Source organism: Mytilus galloprovincialis, unplaced genomic scaffold (genome assembly GCF_965363235.1).
Source record: "Mytilus galloprovincialis unplaced genomic scaffold, xbMytGall1.hap1.1 HAP1_SCAFFOLD_322, whole genome shotgun sequence".
Lineage (NCBI taxonomy): Eukaryota > Metazoa > Mollusca > Bivalvia > Mytilida > Mytilidae > Mytilus > Mytilus galloprovincialis.
This window is the reverse complement of record NW_027468230.1, coordinates 1-27,084: the sequence shown is the minus strand read 5'-3', so window position 1 is coordinate 27,084 and position 27,084 is coordinate 1. Positions and strand designations below refer to the sequence as shown.

Below are 27,084 nucleotides of genomic sequence, written 5' to 3'. Positions count from 1 at the left end.
TTATATAGGACATTAGGAATAAAGATAAGAAGTTTGCAATATCCTTTACTTTACTTTCCGCTATATAGATGATGTTCTCTCACTACAAAAATTAAAATTTGGTGACTCAGTTGAACGCATCTATCCCATAGAACTAGAGATAAAGGATACAAAAGATACAGTTAAGTCTGCCTCATATCTTCACTTACATCTAGAAACTGACAATGAGGGTCGGTTAAAAACAAAACTTTACTGCAAAAGAAATGATTTTAGCTTCCCAATTGTGAACTTTCCATTTCTTTGTAGCAACATTCCAGCAAAACCTACATACGGAGTAGATATCTCCCAATTGATACTATACATGTATTCCCGGGCTTGTATTTCCTTTATAGAAGGTTTCTGCGAACAAAGAACCTATTAAACCAAGAGTTCAAAAGGGTGAAGTTGAAATAATCCCTTCGTGAATTTAACAGAGGTCATCACGAGTTTGTTGACCGTTATGGAATATCCGTTTCACAGATGACATCTGAAACAAGGATGTAACCTACTTCCCTTCAATCGACACTTATAGCCTAAGATTAGATAATTTTTTTTGCATTATAAATACGTAGATGAACAAGGTAGTCTAGACTAAACAAGGCAATGTCGTATTACAAATACTTTATTTGTTTTTTCAGTTTTCTTTGTAGGGTCTTTTGCGTTTGATAAACGACTCCTTTTGAACGACCCGGATGTGATGACTGAATTGAAGGGATTATCTTTGGAGGTACAAACTTTAAAACAGAAATCTTTTCAACTAGAACACGATCTGGCACAAAAATCAGCTGACGTCACTCAAATGAAACAAAAACTTGCCACAACTACACAGGAGCTTGCAAACAATAAGTTGGAACTTACCAAAAATAAACTGGAACTTTCAACAATTAAACAGAGTATGGTCACTTCAAACTCTGGTAAGTTTTGAATTAAAAACTTTCTTTCATTTCGTGTCCATTCATTTTGAATTACTTTGAAACATATTGTTACATTTTGTATAGACACTTTCTGCACTGTTTAAACACGTTCTTTTGCTGTTATATACAATTTGTTATCATCGTTAAATTAAACTTAGAAGAATTAGAATACAATAATACTTTGCTAATTATAAAAAGTCATATTTTGGTACAATAATTGTTTATTTACCATAGTAACATTGAATATTGTGCATGAAGAATGAAATATGTCTACAGTATGATTGGTTTGAATCTTTAGCAATTGTTTATAAAATTTATGAATCAAAATTTGTAAATATTTACAAACCCACATTTAAATTGGTTTATATCAGCATACGCACATTTAATTTGTTTTGTTAATACTTTAAATTTCATACCCATATTTGTATCATTTATATCCAAATTTTTTATTATAAAAATATCTACATGTCCAACTTTTGTTTTTGTTGTAAAAAGCTTAACATGCTTAAGGTAGATAGGGAGTCTTCCTCCATCTTGGAATTGGAAATACCATAAAAAGCAAGGTCTAGATTTTTAATAGAATGTGCAAATTTTAGTAGGTAATTCATGTGTAAGAACTTTCACTTCAGTATGGAAAATGATATGTTTAATCATATTTATGGTTGTATTTTACAAAAAAACAGAAAACTTTAATTTTTTTCCAACTTTGCCACATAAGGGGAAGCAACTCAAATGCAAGGGCAGATAATTCAGATTAAGGTACTTTTACAATAGAATGTGTTAGGAATTTACCTATTTTATATTGTAGCAGGAAAACGGGTCCGGTGACCCCATATTATCTTAACTGAAAGCATACTATTAAAACATATGCTATCTCAAAATTCTATGGTGTAGTTTAACATGTTTAAGATTTTTTGCAGAAAATTGGGTTTTTCATGCATAATCTATACAAAATCTGTCAATTTTGAACACCATGTAGCTTAAAATAAGTCCGGTGACCCATTCTTTTTATCATTTTTAGCTCACCTGGCCCGAAGGGCCAAGTGAGCTATTCCCATCACTTTGCGTCCGGCGTCCGTCGTCCGTCGTGGTCCGTCGTCCGTCGTCCGTCGTCGTCCGTCGTCGTTAACTTTTACAAAAATCTTCTCCTCTGAAACTACTGGGCCAAATTAATCCAAACTTGGCCACAATCATCTTTGGGGTTTCTAGTTTAAAAAATGTGTGGCGTGACCTGGTCAACCAACCAAGATGGCCGCCACGGCTAAAAATAGAACATAGGGGTAAAATGCAGTTTTTGGCTTATAACTCAAAAACCAAAGCATTTTGAGGAAATCTGACATGGGATAAAAATGTTTATTAGGTCAAGATTTATCTGCCCTGAAATTTTCAGATGAATCGGTCAATCGGTTGTTGGGTTGCTGCCCCTGAATTGGTAATTTTGAGGAAATTTTGCTGTTTTTGGTTATTATCTTGAATATTATTATAGATAGAGATAAACTGTAAAAAGCAATAATGTTCAGCACAGTAAGATCTACAAATAAGTCAACATGACCAAAATGGTCAGTTGACCCGTGTAGGAGTTATTGCCCTTTATAGTCAATTTTTAACCATTTTTTGTAAATTAAAGTAATCTTTTACAAAAATCTTCTCCTCTGAAACTACTGGGCCAAATTAATCCAAACTTGGCCACAATCATCTTTGGGGTATCTAGTTTAAAAAATGTGTGGCGTGACCTGGTCAACCAACTAAGATGGCCGCCACAGCTAAAAATAAAACATAGGGGTAAAATGCAGTTTTTGGCTTATAACTATGAAACCAAAGCATTTAGAGCAAATCTGACAAGAAGTTAAATTGTTAATCAAGTCAATATCTATCTGCCCTGAAATTTTCAGTTGAATCAGTCAACCCGTTGTTGGGTTGCTGCCCCTGAATTGGTAATTTTGAGGAAATTTTGCTGTTTTTGGTTATTATCTTGAATATTATTATAGATAGAGATAAACTGTAAACAGCAATAATGTTCATCAAAGTAAGATCTACAAAAAGGTCAACATGACGAAAATGGTCAGTTGACCCGTTTAGGAGTTATTGCCCTTTATAGTAAATTTTTAACCATTTTTCGTAAATTAAAGTAATCTTTTACAAAAATCTTCTCCTCTGAAACTACTGGGCCAAACTAATCCAAACTTGGCCACAATCATCTTTGGGGTATCTAGTTTAAAAAATGTGTGGCATGACTTGGTCAACCAACTAAGATGGCCGCCACAGCTAAAAATAAAACATAGGGGTAAAATGCAGTTTTTGGCTTATAACTATGAAACCAAAGCATTTAGAGCAAATCTGACAAGAAGTTAATTTGTTAATCAAGTCAATATCTATCTGCCCTGAATTTTTCAGATGAATTGGACAACTGGTTGTTGGGTTGCTGCCCTCCAAATGGTAATTTTTAAAGAAATTTTGCCGTTTTTGGTTATCTTGAATACTATTATAGATAGCGATAAACTGTAAACAGCAATAATGTTCAGCAAAGTAAGATCTACAAATAAGTCAACATGACCTTAATGGTCAATTGACCCCTTAAGGAGTTATTGCCCTTTATAGTCAATTTTTAACAATTTTCATTAATTTGGTAAATTTATGTAAATTTTTACCAAATATAGTTCTCTGTTACTAATGGGCAAAGTTCATTATAGATAATATTGTAAGAAGCAAAATCGTTCAGAAAGTAAGAACTTCAAACACATCACCATCACCAAAATACAATTTTGTCATGAATCCATTTGTGTCCTTTGTTTAATATGCACATAGACCAAGGTGAGCGACACAGGCTCTTTAGAGCCTCTAGTTTTAAAAGGCATGAGATTAACTACATTTTGGCAAATTATTAAAAAAATCTATGGATAAAAGTTTAGACACCCCATCTACCTTAAGTGTAACTTGAAACAACAGTATATTATATACACGTTTAGAGAAATAAAGATAAGTTATATCACAAACAACAGTATATTATATACACGTTTAGAGAAATAAAGACAAGTTATATCACAAACAACAGTATATTATATACACGTTTAGAGAAATCAAGATAAGTTATATCACAAGCAACAGTATATTATATACACGTTTAGAGAAATCAAGATAAGTTATATCACAAACAATAGTATATTATATACACGTTTAGAGAAATCAAGATAAGTTATATCACAAACAATAGTATATTATATACACGTTTAGAGAAATAAAGACAAGTTATATCACAAACAACAGTATATTATATACACGTTTAGAGAAATCAAGATAAGTTATATCACAAACAACAGTATATTATATACACGTTTAGAGAAATCAAGATAAGTTATATCACAAACAACAGTATATTATATACACGTTTAGAGAAATAAAGATAAGTTATATCACAAACAACAGTATATTATATACACGTTTAGAGAAATCAAGATAAGTTATATCACAAACAACAGTATATTATATACACGTTTAGAGAAATAAAGATAAGTTATATCACAAACAACAGTATATTATATACACGTTTAGAGAAATAAAGACAAGTTATATCACAAACAACAGTATATTATATACACGTTTAGAGAAATCAAGACAAGTTATATCACAAACAACAGTATATTATATACACGTTTAGAGAAATCAAGATAAGTTATATCACAAACAACAGTATATTATATACACGTTTAGAGAAATCAAGATAAGTTATATCACAAACAACAGTATATTATATACACGTTTAGAGAAATCAAGATAAGTTATATCACAAACAACAGTATATTATATACACGTTTAGAGAAATCAAGATAAGTTATATCACAAACAATAGTATATTATATACACGTTTAGAGAAATCAAGATAAGTTATATCACAAACAATAGTATATTATATACACGTTTAGAGAAATCAAGATAAGTTATATCACAAACAATAGTATATTATATACACGTTTAGAGAAATCAAGATAAGTTATATCACAAACAACAGTATATTATATACACGTTTAGAGAAATCAAGATAAGTTATATCACAAACAACAGTATATTATATACACGTTTAGAGAAATCAAGATAAGTTATATCACAAACAACAGTATATTATATACACGTTTAGAGAAATCAAGATAAGTTATATCACAAACAATAGTATATTATATACACGTTTAGAGAAATCAAGATAAGTTATATCACAAACAATAGTATATTATATACACGTTTAGAGAAATCAAGATAAGTTATATCACAAACAACAGTATATTATATACACGTTTAGAGAAATCAAGATAAGTTATATCACAAGCAACAGTATATTATATACACGTTTAGAGAAATCAAGATAAGTTATATCACAAACAATAGTATATTATATACACGTTTAGAGAAATCAAGATAAGTTATATCACAAACAACAGTATATTATATACACGTTTAGAGAAATCAAGATAAGTTATATCACAAACAACAGTATATTATATACACGTTTAGAGAAATAAAGACAAGTTATATCACAAACAATAGTATATTATATACACGTTTAGAGAAATCAAGACAAGTTATATCACAAACAATAGTATATTATATACACGTTTAGAGAAATCAAGATAAGTTATATCACAAACAATAGTATATTATATACACGTTTAGAGAAATCAAGATAAGTTATATCACAAACAATAGTATATTATATACACGTTTAGAGAAATCAAGATAAGTTATATCACAAACAATAGTATATTATATACACGTTTAGAGAAATCAAGATAAGTTATATCACAAACAACAGTATATTATATACACGTTTAGAGAAATCAAGATAAGTTATATCACAAACAACAGTATATTATATACACGTTTAGAGAAATCAAGATAAGTTATATCACAAACAACAGTATATTATATACACGTTTAGAGAAATCAAGATAAGTTATATCACAAACAACAGTATATTATATACACGTTTAGAGAAATCAAGATAAGTTATATCACAAACAACAGTATATTATATACACGTTTAGAGAAATCAAGATAAGTTATATCACAAACAATAGTATATTATATACACGTTTAGAGAAATCAAGATAAGTTATATCACAAACAATAGTATATTATATACACGTTTAGAGAAATCAAGATAAGTTATATCACAAACAATAGTATATTATATACACGTTTAGAGAAATCAAGATAAGTTATATCACAAACAATAGTATATTATATACACGTTTAGAGAAATCAAGATAAGTTATATCACAAACAATAGTATATTATATACACGTTTAGAGAAATCAAGATAAGTTATATCACAAACAACAGTATATTATATACACGTTTAGAGAAATCAAGATAAGTTATATCACAAACAACAGTATATTATATACACGTTTAGAGAAATCAAGATAAGTTATATCACAAACAATAGTATATTATATACACGTTTAGAGAAATCAAGATAAGTTATATCACAAACAATAGTATATTATATACACGTTTAGAGAAATCAAGATAAGTTATATCACAAACAATAGTATATTATATACACGTTTAGAGAAATCAAGATAAGTTATATCACAAACAATAGTATATTATATACACGTTTAGAGAAATCAAGATAAGTTATATCACAAACAATAGTATATTATATACACGTTTAGAGAAATCAAGATAAGTTATATCACAAACAATAGTATATTATATACACGTTTAGAGAAATCAAGATAAGTTATATCACAAACAATAGTATATTATATACACGTTTAGAGAAATCAAGATAAGTTATATCACAAACAATAGTATATTATATACACGTTTAGAGAAATCAAGATAAGTTATATCACAAACAATAGTATATTATATACACGTTTAGAGAAATCAAGATAAGTTATATCACAAACAATAGTATATTATATACACGTTTAGAGAAATCAAGATAAGTTATATCACAAACAATAGTATATTATATACACGTTTAGAGAAATCAAGATAAGTTATATCACAAACAATAGTATATTATATACACGTTTAGAGAAATCAAGATAAGTTATATCACAAACAATAGTATATTATATACACGTTTAGAGAAATCAAGATAAGTTATATCACAAACAATAGTATATTATATACACGTTTAGAGAAATCAAGATAAGTTATATCACAAACAATAGTATATTATATACACGTTTAGAGAAATCAAGATAAGTTATATCACAAACAATAGTATATTATATACACGTTTAGAGAAATAAAGATAAGTTATATCACAAACAACAGTATATTATATACACGTTTAGAGAAATCAAGATAAGTTATATCACAAACAATAGTATATTATATACACGTTTAGAGAAATAAAGATAAGTTATATCACAAACAACAGTATATTATATACACGTTTAGAGAAATAAAGATAAGTTATATCACAAACAACAGTATATTATATACACGTTTAGAGAAATAAAGATAAGTTATATCACAAACAACAGTATATTATATACACGTTTAGAGAAATCAAGATAAGTTATATCACAAACAACAGTATATTATATACACGTTTAGAGAAATCAAGATAAGTTATATCACAAACAATAGTATATTATATACACGTTTAGAGAAATAAAGATAAGTTATATCACAAACAACAGTATATTATATACACGTTTAGAGAAATAAAAATAAGTTATATCACAAACAACAGTATATTATATACACGTTTAGAGAAATAAAGATAAGTTATATCACAAACAACAGTATATTATATACACGTTTAGAGAAATCAAGATAAGTTATATCACAAACAACAGTATATTATATACACGTTTAGAGAAATAAAGATAAGTTATATCACAAACAATAGTATATTATATACACGTTTAGAGAAATCAAGATAAGTTATATCACAAACAACAGTATATTATATACACGTTTAGAGAAATAAAGATAAGTTATATCACAAACAACAGTATATTATATACACGTTTAGAGAAATAAAGATAAGTTATATCACAAACAACAGTATATTATATACACGTTTAGAGAAATCAAGATAAGTTATATCACAAACAACAGTATATTATATACACGTTTAGAGAAATAAAGATAAGTTATATCACAAACAACAGTATATTATATACACGTTTAGAGAAATCAAGATAAGTTATATCACAAACAACAGTATATTATATACACGTTTAGAGAAATCAAGATAAGTTATATCACAAACAATAGTATATTATATACACGTTTAGAGAAATCAAGATAAGTTATATCACAAACAACAGTATATTATATACACGTTTAGAGAAATAAAGATAAGTTATATCACAAACAACAGTATATTATATACACGTTTAGAGAAATAAAGATAAGTTATATCACAAACAACAGTATATTATATACACGTTTAGAGAAATAAAGATAAGTTATATCACAAACAACAGTATATTATATACACGTTTAGAGAAATCAAGATAAGTTATATCACAAACAACAGTATATTATATACACGTTTAGAGAAATAAAGATAAGTTATATCACAAACAACAGTATATTATATACACGTTTAGAGAAATAAAGATAAGTTATATCACAAACAATAGTATATTATATACACGTTTAGAGAAATCAAGATAAGTTATATCACAAACAACAGTATATTATATACACGTTTAGAGAAATAAAGATAAGTTATATCACAAACAACAGTATATTATATACACGTTTAGAGAAATAAAGATAAGTTATATCACAAACAACAGTATATTATATACACGTTTAGAGAAATCAAGATAAGTTATATCACAAACAACAGTATATTATATACACGTTTAGAGAAATCAAGATAAGTTATATCACAAACAATAGTATATTATATACACGTTTAGAGAAATCAAGATAAGTTATATCACAAACAACAGTATATTATATACACGTTTAGAGAAATCAAGATAAGTTATATCACAAACAATAGTATATTATATACACGTTTAGAGAAATCAAGATAAGTTATATCACAAACAACAGTATATTATATACACGTTTAGAGAAATAAAGATAAGTTATATCACAAACAATAGTATATTATATACACGTTTAGAGAAATCAAGATAAGTTATATCACAAACAACAGTATATTATATACACGTTTAGAGAAATCAAGATAAGTTATATCACAAACAATAGTATATTATATACACGTTTAGAGAAATCAAGATAAGTTATATCACAAACAATAGTATATTATATACACGTTTAGAGAAATCAAGATAAGTTATATCACAAACAATAGTATATTATATACACGTTTAGAGAAATCAAGATAAGTTATATCACAAACAATAGTATATTATATACACGTTTAGAGAAATAAAGATAAGTTATATCACAAACAATAGTATATTATATACACGTTTAGAGAAATAAAGATAAGTTATATCACAAACAATAGTATATTATATACACGTTTAGAGAAATAAAGATAAGTTATATCACAAACAACAGTATATTATATACACGTTTAGAGAAATAAAGATAAGTTATATCACAAACAACAGTATATTATATACACGTTTAGAGAAATCAAGATAAGTTATATCACAAACAATAGTATATTATATACACGTTTAGAGAAATCAAGATAAGTTATATCACAAACAATAGTATATTATATACACGTTTAGAGAAATAAAGATAAGTTATATCACAAACAACAGTATATTATATACACGTTTAGAGAAATCAAGATAAGTTATATCACAAACAACAGTATATTATATACACGTTTAGAGAAATCAAGATAAGTTATATCACAAACAACAGTATATTATATACACGTTTAGAGAAATAAAGATAAGTTATATCACAAACAATAGTATATTATATACACGTTTAGAGAAATCAAGATAAGTTATATCACAAACAACAGTATATTATATACACGTTTAGAGAAATCAAGATAAGTTATATCACAAACAACAGTATATTATATACACGTTTAGAGAAATAAAGATAAGTTATATCACAAACAACAGTATATTATATACACGTTTAGAGAAATAAAGATAAGTTATATCACAAACAATAGTATATTATATACACGTTTAGAGAAATCAAGATAAGTTATATCACAAACAACAGTATATTATATACACGTTTAGAGAAATCAAGATAAGTTATATCACAAACAATAGTATATTATATACACGTTTAGAGAAATCAAGATAAGTTATATCACAAACAACAGTATATTATATACACGTTTAGAGAAATAAAGATAAGTTATATCACAAACAACAGTATATTATATACACGTTTAGAGAAATAAAGATAAGTTATATCACAAACAACAGTATATTATATACACGTTTAGAGAAATAAAGATAAGTTATATCACAAACAACAGTATATTATATACACGTTTAGAGAAATCAAGATAAGTTATATCACAAACAACAGTATATTATATACACGTTTAGAGAAATCAAGATAAGTTATATCACAAACAACAGTATATTATATACACGTTTAGAGAAATAAAGATAAGTTATATCACAAACAATAGTATATTATATACACGTTTAGAGAAATCAAGATAAGTTATATCACAAACAACAGTATATTATATACACGTTTAGAGAAATAAAGATAAGTTATATCACAAACAACAGTATATTATATACACGTTTAGAGAAATAAAGATAAGTTATATCACAAACAACAGTATATTATATACACGTTTAGAGAAATCAAGATAAGTTATATCACAAACAACAGTATATTATATACACGTTTAGAGAAATAAAGATAAGTTATATCACAAACAATAGTATATTATATACACGTTTAGAGAAATCAAGATAAGTTATATCACAAACAACAGTATATTATATACACGTTTAGAGAAATCAAGATAAGTTATATCACAAACAATAGTATATTATATACACGTTTAGAGAAATCAAGATAAGTTATATCACAAACAACAGTATATTATATACACGTTTAGAGAAATCAAGATAAGTTATATCACAAACAATAGTATATTATATACACGTTTAGAGAAATCAAGATAAGTTATATCACAAACAACAGTATATTATATACACGTTTAGAGAAATCAAGATAAGTTATATCACAAACAATAGTATATTATATACACGTTTAGAGAAATCAAGATAAGTTATATCACAAACAATAGTATATTATATACACGTTTAGAGAAATCAAGATAAGTTATATCACAAACAATAGTATATTATATACACGTTTAGAGAAATAAAGATAAGTTATATCACAAACAATAGTATATTATATACACGTTTAGAGAAATCAAGATAAGTTATATCACAAACAATAGTATATTATATACACGTTTAGAGAAATCAAGATAAGTTATATCACAAACAACAGTATATTATATACACGTTTAGAGAAATAAAGATAAGTTATATCACAAACAATAGTATATTATATACACGTTTAGAGAAATCAAGATAAGTTATATCACAAACAATAGTATATTATATACACGTTTAGAGAAATCAAGATAAGTTATATCACAAACAATAGTATATTATATACACGTTTAGAGAAATAAAGATAAGTTATATCACAAACAATAGTATATTATATACACGTTTAGAGAAATAAAGATAAGTTATATCACAAACAATAGTATATTATATACACGTTTAGAGAAATCAAGATAAGTTATATCACAAACAACAGTATATTATATACACGTTTAGAGAAATAAAGATAAGTTATATCACAAACAATAGTATATTATATACACGTTTAGAGAAATCAAGATAAGTTATATCACAAACAACAGTATATTATATACACGTTTAGAGAAATCAAGATAAGTTATATCACAAACAACAGTATATTATATACACGTTTAGAGAAATCAAGATAAGTTATATCACAAACAACAGTATATTATATACACGTTTAGAGAAATCAAGATAAGTTATATCACAAACAATAGTATATTATATACACGTTTAGAGAAATCAAGATAAGTTATATCACAAACAATAGTATATTATATACACGTTTAGAGAAATCAAGATAAGTTATATCACAAACAACAGTATATTATATACACGTTTAGAGAAATCAAGATAAGTTATATCACAAACAATAGTATATTATATACACGTTTAGAGAAATCAAGATAAGTTATATCACAAACAACAGTATATTATATACACGTTTAGAGAAATCAAGATAAGTTATATCACAAACAACAGTATATTATATACACGTTTAGAGAAATCAAGATAAGTTATATCACAAACAACAGTATATTATATACACGTTTAGAGAAATCAAGATAAGTTATATCACAAACAACAGTATATTATATACACGTTTAGAGAAATCAAGATAAGTTATATCACAAACAATAGTATATTATATACACGTTTAGAGAAATCAAGATAAGTTATATCACAAACAACAGTATATTATATACACGTTTAGAGAAATCAAGATAAGTTATATCACAAACAATAGTATATTATATACACGTTTAGAGAAATCAAGATAAGTTATATCACAAACAACAGTATATTATATACACGTTTAGAGAAATCAAGATAAGTTATATCACAAACAACAGTATATTATATACACGTTTAGAGAAATCAAGATAAGTTATATCACAAACAATAGTATATTATATACACGTTTAGAGAAATCAAGATAAGTTATATCACAAACAACAGTATATTATATACACGTTTAGAGAAATAAAGATAAGTTATATCACAAACAACAGTATATTATATACACGTTTAGAGAAATCAAGATAAGTTATATCACAAACAACAGTATATTATATACACGTTTAGAGAAATCAAGATAAGTTATATCACAAACAACAGTATATTATATACACGTTTAGAGAAATCAAGATAAGTTATATCACAAACAATAGTATATTATATACACGTTTAGAGAAATCAAGATAAGTTATATCACAAACAACAGTATATTATATACACGTTTAGAGAAATAAAGATAAGTTATATCACAAACAATAGTATATTATATACACGTTTAGAGAAATCAAGATAAGTTATATCACAAACAATAGTATATTATATACACGTTTAGAGAAATCAAGATAAGTTATATCACAAACAATAGTATATTATATACACGTTTAGAGAAATCAAGATAAGTTATATCACAAACAACAGTATATTATATACACGTTTAGAGAAATCAAGATAAGTTATATCACAAACAACAGTATATTATATACACGTTTAGAGAAATCAAGATAAGTTATATCACAAACAACAGTATATTATATACACGTTTAGAGAAATCAAGATAAGTTATATCACAAACAACAGTATATTATATACACGTTTAGAGAAATCAAGATAAGTTATATCACAAACAACAGTATATTATATACACGTTTAGAGAAATCAAGATAAGTTATATCACAAACAACAGTATATTATATACACGTTTAGAGAAATCAAGATAAGTTATATCATGTATATTGGTCATCATTTGTCAAATAAATCTAAGATACAATTCAAAATGTTTAGAATATGTCAAGCCATACTGAAAAAAAATAAGAATGCCGAGTATCTGTCGAGAAATTTCCAGACATAATTCAATTGTCAAGAATTTGTCCTGAACTTTAAAGACCATATTCAGATTGTTGAGAATTTGTCGAGTACATTTCATACAAATTTGATATAAATCAGAATTTGTCAAGAACAATTAAGACAACAGTAATACTTTTGGAGAATCTCGAGTAATTGTTCATGCAAATCAAGATATTTTCTTTTTACTTTTGGACTTTGGTAGTGATCAAGTCTGTAAAACAATATTTTTTTTTCTTTTAATTGATTCTATACACGACAACCTCATTACATAAACCATCTTAAAATAATACGCGAGAAGCACGATTTGTGTATATAAGACTCAACTAGCTACTTGTTCACATGTTGTTTTAAAAAGTATCGATATGTGCGGTTCGTTTTAAGGTTCGAAGGGTTAAAATCATTATTCCTGATCTTCAAACGCAGATCAGCGAGTTTCAAAAAACGAAAAAAAATAATATGTATATACATGTATAATACATATGTAGGACTCTAAAGTGCGACGGGGACGCTAAAATGCGATGGTCACGCTGAAGTGCGATGGCCTACGCTAAAGTACGATGGTTTGATACGCTAAAGTGCGTTTTTCTGCAAATACATGCATCGACGTTAGCAACGTTCGACAGCATTAAGACGAGAATGTCTGTCCAGATTAAGGTTTTATTATTACACGAGAAAAGAAAGAAAAGAAGAGAAAAACAAATAATCATGCACAATCTGGAATTTTTGGTCGTTGCTGGAAGAGGTTAACTTAATTTATGAAATTGTAGAAATAACTTTAATCAAAACAGTTACGTTCTACTAGTAATTGAATTATTCAATACAAAACAAAATAATACTATATGGTTTGTTATTTCTGTTAAATAAAAAATATACGTCAATTAGACAGCAACCTAACAAACAGATGTGTAGTATCATCATACTATATGATTGCCAATACAACAACTATCTATCTTCGACATAATGTAATTGAAATATGCAACTTTAAGTATGACCTTTAACACGGGGCATTGTCTTATAACATATTATTTTATTGGTAAAAAACGACTTCCACTAAATTCCGGATGTACTAACTATATTACAGTGTAACCATTACACCTTTTGGACAACTATCGTACTTTAAATAAATATAAGAAGATGTAGAATAAACTATCCATCCAATCCCAAATGCTGTTCATGTATGCAGCTAATAATCATATGGCCGTCAACGTATAGCCTTGGTCCATGCCGCAACTAGCTATATAGGTTTACAATGTATAGAATGACCAGTGTAAAACAATTCAAAAGAGAAAGACTACGACTTGACACATAATTAAAACAATAAACGAAAATGTAATAGGACGTCAGCAAAAAACGAAAACCATTGCCTGAACCACATTCCCGTTATACCATCTGACTTTAGCGTGTCATACCATCGCACTTTAGCGTGATTTCTGATCGCAGTTAAAAAACAAACAACCATCGCACTTTAAATTAGCGTCTGACACCATCGCACTTTAGTGTAGACCATCGTACTTTAGCGTGAACATCGCACTTTAGAATACCATCGCACTTTAGAGTCCTATAAAAAGAAAAACAGATGAAACATTCATAAGTGGGCAACAATTTAACTTTTTTAGTTTTTCGACACTATCAAGCAAATCATATTTTTTTCAGAGTTGAACACTATGAGGAAAGATAATCTGGATTTATAATATTACTTTAGGAGGGAAAAACATACGTGTTGCAGTGACACAACATTGCTGATTCTTGAACTAGTGATATCATTTGAAATAATTAAAAATGTGTGGATTGATATTTTTGTTGAAATGATATTAAGTTTGGTAATATTGAAACTTATATGACTGATTTTTAGAAAATTTTACATTATGTTAACATTTGGAATTGAGATTTTACACCCTTTAAATTTCATTATATCTTCATTGTGATTTTACATCCTTTGGATTTCATTATATTTTCATTTTGAATTGAAATTTTACACCCTTAAAATTCTTTTATATTTACATTTTGAATTTTTATCTATTTAGTTGTAGGATCTGTTTATACTAGATGGGGAAGAGAAGATTGTCCGTCTAACGGAACAGAATTAGTTTATTCAGGTGATTAAACTAAGTAGTGAAGGGGAAGGGACATAACAACCAAATTAACCAATGAAAATACATTTGTTTTTAGAACTTCTTCTAAATTCAAATGTTCCTAGGGTATTAGAAATACAAATGGATCATTCGTTTGATATTATAATAATCAAGGATTTTTATAGTGTTACGATACAAATCCTTGTAATATTATATTGAGTTTTTAAAAGATGAAAAATGAAAGAGCCATGCCGATTATATGTTTCTGCTATATTTTTGTTGTAAAATAACAAATATATTTTAAAAGAAGCTATGATAAATAAAAATCAACTGTAACAGTTTTAAAAAAACCACATCTTTTACGGTCTATCTCCGTCGACATATGCTTGATTGATTGATTGATTGGTTGATTGGTTAAATTGGTTGCTTAGTTGACTAAGGTAAATGTCTGTCTTTTTTTTCTCAAATTTACCACAAAGAATTTAAAATATGAAAAAATAATACTCGAATAAAGTGGAGAAAGATTTGCGCAAGTTGCAGTAGCAGAATCTGCTTTCCTGAATATTAGAGGGGGAAAAACCAAGTCAACTTTTGGTTTTGACGTCGGTTTATGGTGATGTGCAAACAATTGTGCCTTTCCTGAATAATTTCCTATTGGATATTCATGCCGTCATTATAGTAAACCTAAAGGTCTAGAATGAAATTTATAAACATATTAAAGAACTACCAACAATATGTATCTATATTGTTAATTAAACATGAACAAATATACATCCTTAAATATAATTAAAACAAATGTTAAATAAAGGCAACAGTAGTATACCGCTGTTAAAGATACGCCAATTAGACAGCAATCAACGACAAAATTAACAGCCGAAGGCCACAAAAGTGTCTACAACACAGCAAAACAAATCCTGCATCCGGAGGTGTACATAATGTACATCAGGTGGTCCCTTAATAATAACATGTATGTACTAGTTCAGTGAACATGGACGTCATACTAAACTCCAAAACACATAAATGAACCATAATTAAAATCATTACAAGAATAACAAATCCAAGAGGCTCCATACTTGGGACAGGAGCTTAAATGTATACTCTATTCTTTTATTAATACAGGGATTGCTGGTGGCGGTTGGTATGGTTACACAGGCTCTGCTGTAAACTATGTGTGTTTGCCTCACCATCCAGAATTTATCAAAGGCGACTCATCAGGCGGTGATGCGACAGTATATGGTGCAGAATATCAAACCAATTATTTTGGTCAAGGTTTATATGATAATGATGTTCCCTGTGCTGTATGCAGAGCCGTCGGAAAGTCATCTGTGCACATGATTCCAGGAAAAATAAATTGTTATGGCAACTGGCATCAAGAATATTATGGTAGACTGGCTGCCAATGCAAACACTCATACAGCAGGTTCTGAATACGTCTGTGTCGATCACTTGGCACAGTTCCGAGAAGGAGGTGGATCCAATGCTAATGGGAAACTATTTTTTAAAGTTGGAGCTAAGTGTGGTTCACTGCCTTGTCCTCCGTACTATGACATGGCACCCATGTCTTGTGTTGTCTGTTCTAAGTGATTACGTCACAGAATCGTTTAAAAATACATGTACATGTATTCAGAATATTTGACCATGATCTTGTGTTTTCTTTTGTTAAGTAAAGTTAATTTTACCGAATATAAACTATAAATTTTGTTGAATATTATTGTTTAAACTTGTAAAATAAATAAAAGTTTTTAACGACCTTAACTGGCTATTACAACCCTTGCACGTTCGGTTCATTAAACTTGCATCTTGTTGTGATGCAGTATTATTTGTGATACTGCATGTACTGATTTATGATAAAATAGAGGCCCTAAAGAACATGTGTCGCTCACCTAGCTAGGTCTTTGTGCATATTCAGCAATTGAAGCTCTCCATCATTTTTCCTAGAATATAGTCACGACTAAAATATGTTTTTGTTGAAACGGTATAGCTACTCTTTTTTTCCTTTTGAACAGTTTCCCTCTATTATCTGTATATATTTTTTGCCCAAACACAAAAGTGTTAAGATCGTTATTTAAGTGCATTAGCTGCTATATACACGAAGACAACTGACAATTTCATCTACCAAGACTTATGTTTGTTAGCTGACCCATTTTTTCAAGATTCTACCTTAAAGTATCTAGTATAGCTTTCAAGATAATTGGCAAACAATACAAAAGGGAAATTCGCCATGTAAGGGTAATATCCTACAGAGAAAAAAACGTCTGAGTGTTTCAAGGTTAATATACCGAAGGTATTTCTCATCATTTGGGACATGTTTACCGTTGTCTGATATCCCTATAGAGAGTTGTTTTCAAGATACAAAACTTGCATGTTATCCCTATGTCTTTTAGTCATGTTGGCCATATTGGTTGGCAGGTAAGGACACATTTAAAAAAAAAGTTTTGGTTTGGACAATGTCATCTTTATACCAAATATGACCTTAAACTCAACGTTATCATGCATGATACATCATAAAATATCAAAATGGACATATATGATATATTTCAAAAGTTTTACTTCTAATTTAAGATATATCTTCATTAAAGTACATTATAGGTTTAATTCTATGGCATTTATGGACACATTGTCAAACAGCGAGGATTTTTGTGTATTTTTCATCCTAACAAAGTTGAGGAAACCTTTCAACCTAGGATCCACAATGTTCGGTTGCCAAAGTTGCATGCTTATGATAATATTGAATCTCGAGCTCTAAATAAAATCTTGTTCAGGGATGGCAAAATAAATTACGTTAAAAATGTCCAGAATTATTAAAAACTTGACTAGAACTGCATATATACTTGAAGAGGAGCTATTTGCTTCGCATCACGATGCGGAGCTATTAGTTTTAGTCGACATACATGACATCTTGAATTAACTACTTATCACATATAGATTCTGATTGGTTGCATTATGATGCGGCTGAGATACAGGAACAGCTATTGGCTTAAATGAGATAAAGAGTCACAGACTCTTCTCGTCCAGGATGCATGTAAAGAATCAAATGTCAGAAAATTTACTATGTGTATTTCAGTTCCGATCAACTGTGCGTTATACTTGCATATACTAGTACTTCACAGATAAATTCAATATCAAAATACCAATTATTAAAACGTTTTTATTTGCTTTGTTACCCTGTAATATGCACAATTTGCTTTGCTTAACACTGTTCCAATATAATGTTTACAAAAATGCATTATTTGTATTTCTGACAATCTAGGCACACCCCCAGAGAGGCACACCTCAAGAATCGTGTCTATTTATAATTGTATTAATTTTCAATGAGTAATTTAATTTTTTTAAAAGCATGGATGTATAACGCACACTCTTAAAGTACATTCGTTATTTATATATCAATCAATATCTAAAAATACCACATTATCAATACTCAACCCACATAGTAAATTTAATTATGATAGGGCAATCCATAGCTTTTTAGAAAGCTCAAACTTGTTCTAAATAATTTTTTATGTGATGTGCAAAAAAGAAATGCATGCTGTGTTATTATAAGTTATATATCGGTTATTTCTATGTGAAATCTAGTATTTCGGTCGAATAAACATTTTTATTCTTGGAGCTAGTTTTAACCCTCCGAATATTAGTTTCTGATCTAAAATTATAGGTGAAAGTTATTTTTATGCCCCTTTATCATGCCCCATGATTTACTATGGGCATTATATTTTCTGGTCTGTGCGTCCGTTCGTCCGTCGTACCGTCCGCTCGTCCGCCTATCCCATTTCAGGTTAAAGTTTTTGGTCAAGGTACTTTTTGATGAAGGCTAGTGATAAAAAAATATTATAGGCGCCATTGAAGGAATCAAATCGGGCGCCGAATGAAAGATCGATTTTTTTTCAAATCGGCACAAATCTAGTACGCCCGTGTAACTTTACACTGAAAAGAGGGGTACCTGTATTTTACCATAAAATAGGAAGATAAATCATTACGTGAAGTTAGTTATTTTCCGGAAACTGAAATTTATCCGGATGCAACCAGGATTGTATATGCGTTATCCAAACTTCCGGTTTCTGACACGACAACATTTTTATTATTTACTTCGAATTTTTTTTTACTAATAATGCTGAAAGCAATCATATTGATCGGTGGTCCTATCAAAGGTAAATATCATAAGCATTTACAAAGCAGTTGTCTCAATAAGCATATTTTAAAAATTGTCTTTGAACTGTAGAGACTAGACAGTAGAGAAGCGGATATAACTGAAATAGTTGTTTCTTTCAGCTGTTCAGTGGGTCTCATTGGGGTCTAAGCGTGACGCGGGATTGCCGATTTTTTTGTAAGCGTGACACGTGAAAGTCAAATTAAAGTCTAGCGGGACACGGGCAATTACAAAAAAATAAGAATTGCTTACGTACGTAGTGTAAGCGGGATCCGGGATCAGAACCCCCCAATGAGACCCCCCTTTCAGTCTTTGGCAAATTTTCATCTTGGAGATAAAATATATATTAATGCAAGCCCATGGTACATGTACCATGACCTCTATAACTGTTTACTGGTATTAAATACAATGCAGCTATTATCTGTGAAAGTGGGCGCAGTCCAGGCCTGGGGCCATTACATTGCAATGTAATGCATTACATTACAATTACTTTGTGATTATTCCATTACAATTACAATTACATTTGTTCTCACATGTAATGCATTACATTACAATTACTTTGCCTGTGTAATGCATTACATTGCACATTACTTTTTCAATATAAAAACAAAAAGCATTTCAAAAACAGAGGTATATGTACATATGTATACAGTGTTAGGGACATATACTTCAAATACTGGTTCATTAATATGTCCGTTGCACTTTATCATCATAAGTGGTTTAAATGTGATGCCATTAAGAGAACAGCGATCAGTTCTGTACACCTTTCCGGCAATACTTAAAAGCCTTTCTACAGCTTTCTACTTGATAGCTGTATTAGCCAAAGAAGAAAGGCACACTGAATTTGACTTCCATTATTCCAGTGCATCATGTGCATTGATTGAAATTTCTTCACATGGCTCAGACAAGCATGACAAGTAGATGTCAACATCATTTACTGCACCATACCTGTGTCTATACCCTTTGATTGAGTAGTAGGAGGCAAGAAACTGAAAAAGTCACTTTTAAGTTTCTTAGGTGGTGGTAAAAAGTAAATAAATTATCATATAATTTTGTTTCTAACATTGATCACTTAATCATTAAGGATTTCAAAGGGATATAATAAATGTGTCATTAAAGGATTATCTTGTGAAATGCCTAAGGGTTCTGTGATGACAAACATAAGTTGAGAAGATTTGATTGCAATAAAAACATTGTGATATTAATTAGGTGAAATAACAACACAGACAGGACGGTTTATTCCCGATTGTCCCACTTTTTAAAATTTTAGAGTTCTGATTGTCCCACATTATTTTATGTAGTGAAATGTTCTTAGATAAACAAGGTAACTGTTGTTTGTTTTGCTAAATAAACAAGAATTAATTATTGCACATTTAATATCAATTACACTTTATTTTTTTCATACTTTCAATAAAGATAGAGTGGACCAATCTTAATAGATCTAACTTTAAAAAAAACTAGAAGTAGGTGTTAATATAAGAAAGTTTTATAAAATTTTATTGCTTTTTTGTGTCAAATTGACCATTCTGTCAATTTGTAAATTTGGAATTTTCTCTTTTTTTTTACCCCCATCTATTTTCTCAAAATTTGCTTCTGTCTAGAATTTTTCCAGATCAGCCTTTCCAAGAATCACTATTAAAGGTTGTTTTTTTAATTTTCCCATTGTTTTTGCAGTCAACAGGACTATTCACCAATTATAAAGAAGAGCCAGACTTCCATAAGAAATAAGAAGATGTGGTATGATTGTCAATGAGACAACTCTCCCAAAGAGACCAAATGACAGAAATTAACAACTATAGGTCACCATACGGCCTTCAACAATGAGCAAATCCCATATCACATAGCTACAAAAGGCCCCAAAATGACTAATGTAAAACGAGAAAACTAATGGCATAATTTATGTACAAAATAATGAATGAAAAACAAATATGATACACGGCAACAAACGACAACCACTGACTTACAAGCTCCTGGCTTGGGACATCACCACAACAAAGACACTAAGTACAGATCTGAGAGTATTCGCAGTACTGACTGCTAGTTCAAAGCCAATAAAAAATAATTAAAAAAAATATGCATCTTAGACTAAAAAATTTTTAATTTTTTAAAAGACTTCATATTATATTATATGATACTTCAATTTTACCTACTATGAGCAAAATAAAATATGTAAATATTATTATTTGTTCTTATTTTGTTCATATTTTATAAGTTACATCGATTAGTAACCTTTGATTAACTGCAACACGCTATAAAAACAAATTAATCATTATAAAAACAGTACCCAATTGTCCCACATTTAAACTTCCCAATTGTCCCACAAACATATTCCCGATTGTCCCACAAAATTTCATTACCTTTTTACCTGTAATTTCAAAAAGTGGGACAATCGGGAAGACACCGACAGGACCACAGTTTGGTTTAAAAATGTTGTTTGATATATTCAATGTTTCATTGAAATACATGTAAGGTGTGTATAAAACTATGAAATTTTAATCTTCATATTTTTTTCATTGATCTATATAGTTTTGTTTGATAATTTTTTTTATAAGATTTTTCATAGACCACCAAACACCAAAATATTCCCATATCATATTAAACAAATATCAGAAACCAAGATCAAAGATTTGATATTTTTTACCATTTTATATTTCTTACCTTAATGTGTGTTTTAAAGATTGATGTAATTTATTTAATACAGTAATTAACTGTGACAAAAATTTTATTCCATACTTTCTTTTGTTTTTGTTAATATTTTATTTTTATTATACAATATTCTTCAATTTTATCTATTTTACCAATTTGTAATGAAAAGTAATGTACTGTAATGGAGGCATTCCATCAATTTTTAACTAAAGTAATCATTACATTACATGTAATTGTAATGCAGAAAATGTGCATTACAAATTACTTTGCATTACATCCAAAAAATGTAATATTACAATGCATTACAATTACAAATTACCATTACCCCAGGCCTGACGCAGTCTGTATGATTTTTTTTTTAAATTCAAACACATAGCGATCGATCCTACATTCTGTCAGCAGCGGCTTTCACAAATATTCACTTTTTGGTTAAAGTTTTTGAAATTTTTAAACTAACTTTCTAAAACTATCCTGGATTTGTACCAAACTTGGACAGTTCTAAGCTGGTTTCTGATCATAAGATAGTATCCAGAAGTAAATTGGGTAAAGATAAAATTCCATTATTTCTAAATTTTACTTATAAATGGACTTTTTCCTGCTGGGAAACAATACATTCACTCTGAGGTTAAATTTCTAAAAATTTTAATAACTTTCTTATACATTTTACTACATGTACTATATCCTGGATTTGTACCAAACTTGGACAGAAGCTTGTTTATGATTAAAAGCTAGTATCTAGAAGGAAATTTTGTTAAAATTTTGTACCTGTTTATCTGTATTTTACCCTATAAAAAGGGTAGGAACCGTAATAGGAAACATGCATTTTTTATTTTTTATTTATTAGCCCAATCACTTTTCCCTTGTTGGTGTGCATGTTTATTGGTGTAACTCAGAGGTCCTCTGGGTTTGAGTCACACACATGACAGAGAAGAAGAAGCACTTTTGTAAAGAAATTCATGCTCTCTTGTAACAGTAAGGTCAGACATTTTCTAATGTGTTGTCAAAAAAGAACATGAAGAATGTCTGTAATGTCAAAATTCATCATCATCACATGCTGGTGAAAAAGTGAATCAGGCCTGCAACCACAAACAAACCCCATAGGCCATATACCACAAAAAGCCAGCTTTGAACAAGTACTTTGTTGATTAAGACATAAACATGATAAAGATTAGAATAGATAAGATACAAGAACAGTACAGTGTATCAAAATTGTTAACTTAATAGTAACATTTGTTTATCTGCTTTATTTAGGTACCAGATTCCGACCTTTATCACTAGAGTTGGCCAAGCCATTGTTTCCTGTAGCGGGCTTTCCTGTTGTTTATCATCATATAGAAGCTTGCAGTAAGGTAAGTCAGTCCTAATGTACTACATGTACGATCATAATAATATATTGGTTTGTCGAAACCTTACCTAAAGGTAGAGACAGTGGCTAGCTAGGTAGGCTTATTTTATAAGCATTCTTTTTCTATTGATGGCAAAGAGAAATTGTATCAGATGTTTTTAAGTCTTCATGTCTATACAAATTTCACATCAGGACAATACAAGATTTTGAATAGGCAGCTATTTCCTGGAAAGATACAGTTAGGACAAACATTCTTTTTGCTGTTATTTTAACATCAATAATACTATTTAATTTGGTTAACTGGACTTAACAAGAATTGAACTTGTATTGCTTTAAACTCTTTCTACTATCATGACTTTTTTCTCTACATGTATGTGAAAAAAATCAACCTTTCAAAATATTTTGTCTTCTTGTTTAGAATTTTGTATGAAGTCACTCCCAATTTTTTTTCGCATTTTTGTACATGTATATAGATATGATATGTTTTCACTTTCTTGCTATTTTGTTTTTAGCATTTCCTTTCACTCAGAGAGAAAGTTACATAAATTGACAAGACATATCTGTGTCGACAGCTTATTGCACCTTTGTCTTAATTTCTTTTCTAGGTACCAGACATAAAAGAGGTTATATTAATTGGATTTTTCCAGCCTAACGATGCCCTTACAAGATTTATAAATTCAGCACAGATGGAATTTAAAATTCAAATCAGGTTTAATGCTGTTTACATAGTTTTCGATATGAAATTCTAGAAATATCAACATTCAAAATCTTATTAAAATGTCTATAGTATAACACATCTTTAACACATTTTTAGCTCACCTGGCCCGACGGGCCAAGTGAGCTTTTCCCATCACTTGGCGTCCGGCGTCGTCCGGCGTCGTCGTCGTCCGTCGTCTGTCGTCCGTCGTCGTTAACTTTTACAAAAATCTTCTCCTCTGAAACTACTGGACCAAATCAAACCAAACTTGGCCACAATCATCATTGGGGTATCTAGTTTAAAAAATGTGTGGTGTGACCCGGCCAACCAACCAAGATGGCCGCCATGGCTAAAAATAGAACATAGGGGTAAAATGCAGTTTTTGGCTTATAACTCAAAAACCAAAGCATTTAGAGCAAATCTGACATGGGGTGAAATTGTTTATCAGGTCAAGATCTATCTGTCCTCAAATTTTCAGATGAATCCGACAACACGTTATTGGGTTGCTGCCCCTGAACTGGTAATTTTAGGGAATTTTTGCTGTTTTTGGCTATTATCTTGAATATTATTATAGATAGAGATAAACTGTAAACAGCAATAATGTTCAGCAAAGTAAAATTTACAAATAAGTCAACATGACCAAAATGGTCAGTTGACTCCTTTAGGAGTTATTGACCTTTATAGTCAATTTTTAACCATTTTTCGTAAATCTTAGTAATCTTTTACAAAAATCTTCTCCTCTGAAACTACTGGGCCAAGTTAATCCAAACTTGGCCACAATCATCTTTGGGATATCTAGTTTAAAAAATGTGTGGCATGACCTGGCCAACCAACCAAGATGGCCGCCATGGCTAAAAATAGAACATAGGGGTAAAATGCAGTTTTTGGCTTATAAGTCAAAAATCAAAGCATTTAGAGCAAATCTGACATGTAGTAAAAGTGTTAATCGGGTCAAGATCTATCTGTCCTGAAATTTTCAGATGAATCGGACAACCTGTTGTTGGGTCGCTGCCCCTGAATTGGTAATTTTAAGGAAATTTTGCTGTTTTTGGTTATTATCTTGAATATTATTATAGATAGAGATAAACTGTAAACAGCAATAATGTTCAGCAAAGTAAGATTTACAAATAAGTCAGCATGACCAAAATGGTCAGTTGACCCCTGAAGGAGTTATTGCCCTTTTTAGTCAATAATTTTTAACCATTTTTTCGTAAATCTTAGTAATCTTTTACAAAAATCTTCTTCTCTGAAACTACTGGGCCAAATTAAACTAAACTTTGCCACAATCATCATTGGGGTAATTTGTTTAAAAAATGTGTGGCGTGACCTGGGCAATCAACCAAAATGGCTGCCACGGCTAATAATAGAACATAGGGGTAAAATGCAGTTTTTGGCTTATAACTCAAAAACCGAAGCATTAAGAGAAAATCTGACAGGGTTTAATTGTTTATCAGGTCAAGATCTATCTGCCCTGATGTTTTCACATGGATCGGACAACCCGTTGTTAGGTTACTGTCCTGAATTGGTAATTTTAAGGAAATTTTGCCGTTTTTGTTATTATCTTGAATATTATTATAGATAGGGATAAACTGTATACAGCAATAACGTTCAGCAAAATTAGATCTACAAATAAGTTTACATGACCAAAATAGTCAATTGACCCCTTAAGGAGTTATTGCCCTTTATAGTTAATTTTTAACATTTTTCATAAATTTTTGTAAATTTGTAGAAAATATTTTCCACTGTAATTACTGGGCCAAGTTCATTATAGACAGAGATAATTGTAGCAACAAGAATGTTCAGTAAAGTAAGATCTACAAACACGTCACTATCACCAAAACACAATTATGTCATGAATTTATCCGTGTCCATTATTTAATATGCACAAGACCAAGGTGAGCGACACAGGCTCTTTAGAGCCTCTAGTTATGTCTTTATATGAATAGAAAAATGGGTGTTATGGGGCAAAATATTTTATCCTGTTTTCTAGGACAAAAAAAAACACCAAGCAGTCTGAATATCTGACACAAATTTAAAAAATCTCACCTTAGCACATCCTTAATTTATTAAAAAAAATTTAAAAAATTATGTCAATCACTTTCCTTGGTAGAGGTAAAAATCGTGGCCTTTGAAGTCTTAAAGTATATTTCAGACTTCCACATGTTCAATTTTGAAAGAAAGATTTATAAATTAAAATACACGAACAAGTATTTTGTTTGAAAACAAAATCAATGATTTAGATACAATGCGTAGAGATTTTGTAAATTCAGGAATTTTTGGTTTAAATAATTATTAGCTACTTTTTTTTTCTTAGATATTTACAGGAGTACACAGCTCTTGGTACAGCAGGTGGTCTCTATCACTTTCGGGACCAGATATTGGCGGGGCAACCAGATTATTTCTTTGTGATGAATTCTGATGTGTGTGGAGATTTCCCTTTAAAAGAAATGTTACAGGCACATAGAAAAAGAGTGAAAGGATCGTACTGTACCATCCTAGGCATAGAGGTAAATATTATATATCCATGCATATGAAGCTTTTATTGGATTTTTTTGCAGAGAAGCTTGTTCTTATTTGCAAATCCATAGGAAATGTATAATTA

General features: G+C 29.3%; 2 protein-coding genes across 2 annotated transcripts; both read left to right on the top strand.

The window, feature by feature from the left end:
* Positions 1-654: 654 nt before the first annotated feature.
* Positions 655-17,346, top strand: LOC143061457 (uncharacterized). The gene is made up of 3 exons (XM_076233742.1): positions 655-932; positions 15,604-15,675; positions 16,771-17,346. Exons 1-3 carry the CDS (start codon positions 716-718, stop codon positions 17,232-17,234), a joined length of 753 nt encoding a protein of 250 aa, XP_076089857.1. The 5' UTR covers positions 655-715; the 3' UTR covers positions 17,235-17,346.
* Positions 17,347-19,695: 2,349 nt separating this feature from the next.
* LOC143061456 (mannose-1-phosphate guanylyltransferase regulatory subunit alpha-B-like) lies at positions 19,696-26,989 on the top strand (the record flags this gene model as incomplete). Its single annotated transcript, XM_076233741.1, has 4 exons — positions 19,696-19,795; positions 23,692-23,789; positions 24,391-24,494; positions 26,797-26,989. Coding segments are annotated over exons 1-4 (435 nt in total), but the record flags the coding sequence as incomplete, so codon positions are not given.
* Positions 26,990-27,084: the final 95 nt, after the last annotated feature.

Excerpts from the sequence above, each read along its gene's own strand:
- LOC143061457 (XM_076233742.1), top strand. The coding sequence starts at position 716 with ATGACTGAATTGAAGGGATTATCTTTGGAGGTACAAACTTTAAAACAG. Across the intron at positions 933-15,603 it reads TATGGTCACTTCAAACTCTG|TTGTAGGATCTGTTTATACT; the intron begins GTAAGTTTTGAA and ends TTATCTATTTAG. Across the intron at positions 15,676-16,770 it reads AACAGAATTAGTTTATTCAG|GGATTGCTGGTGGCGGTTGG; the intron begins GTGATTAAACTA and ends TTATTAATACAG.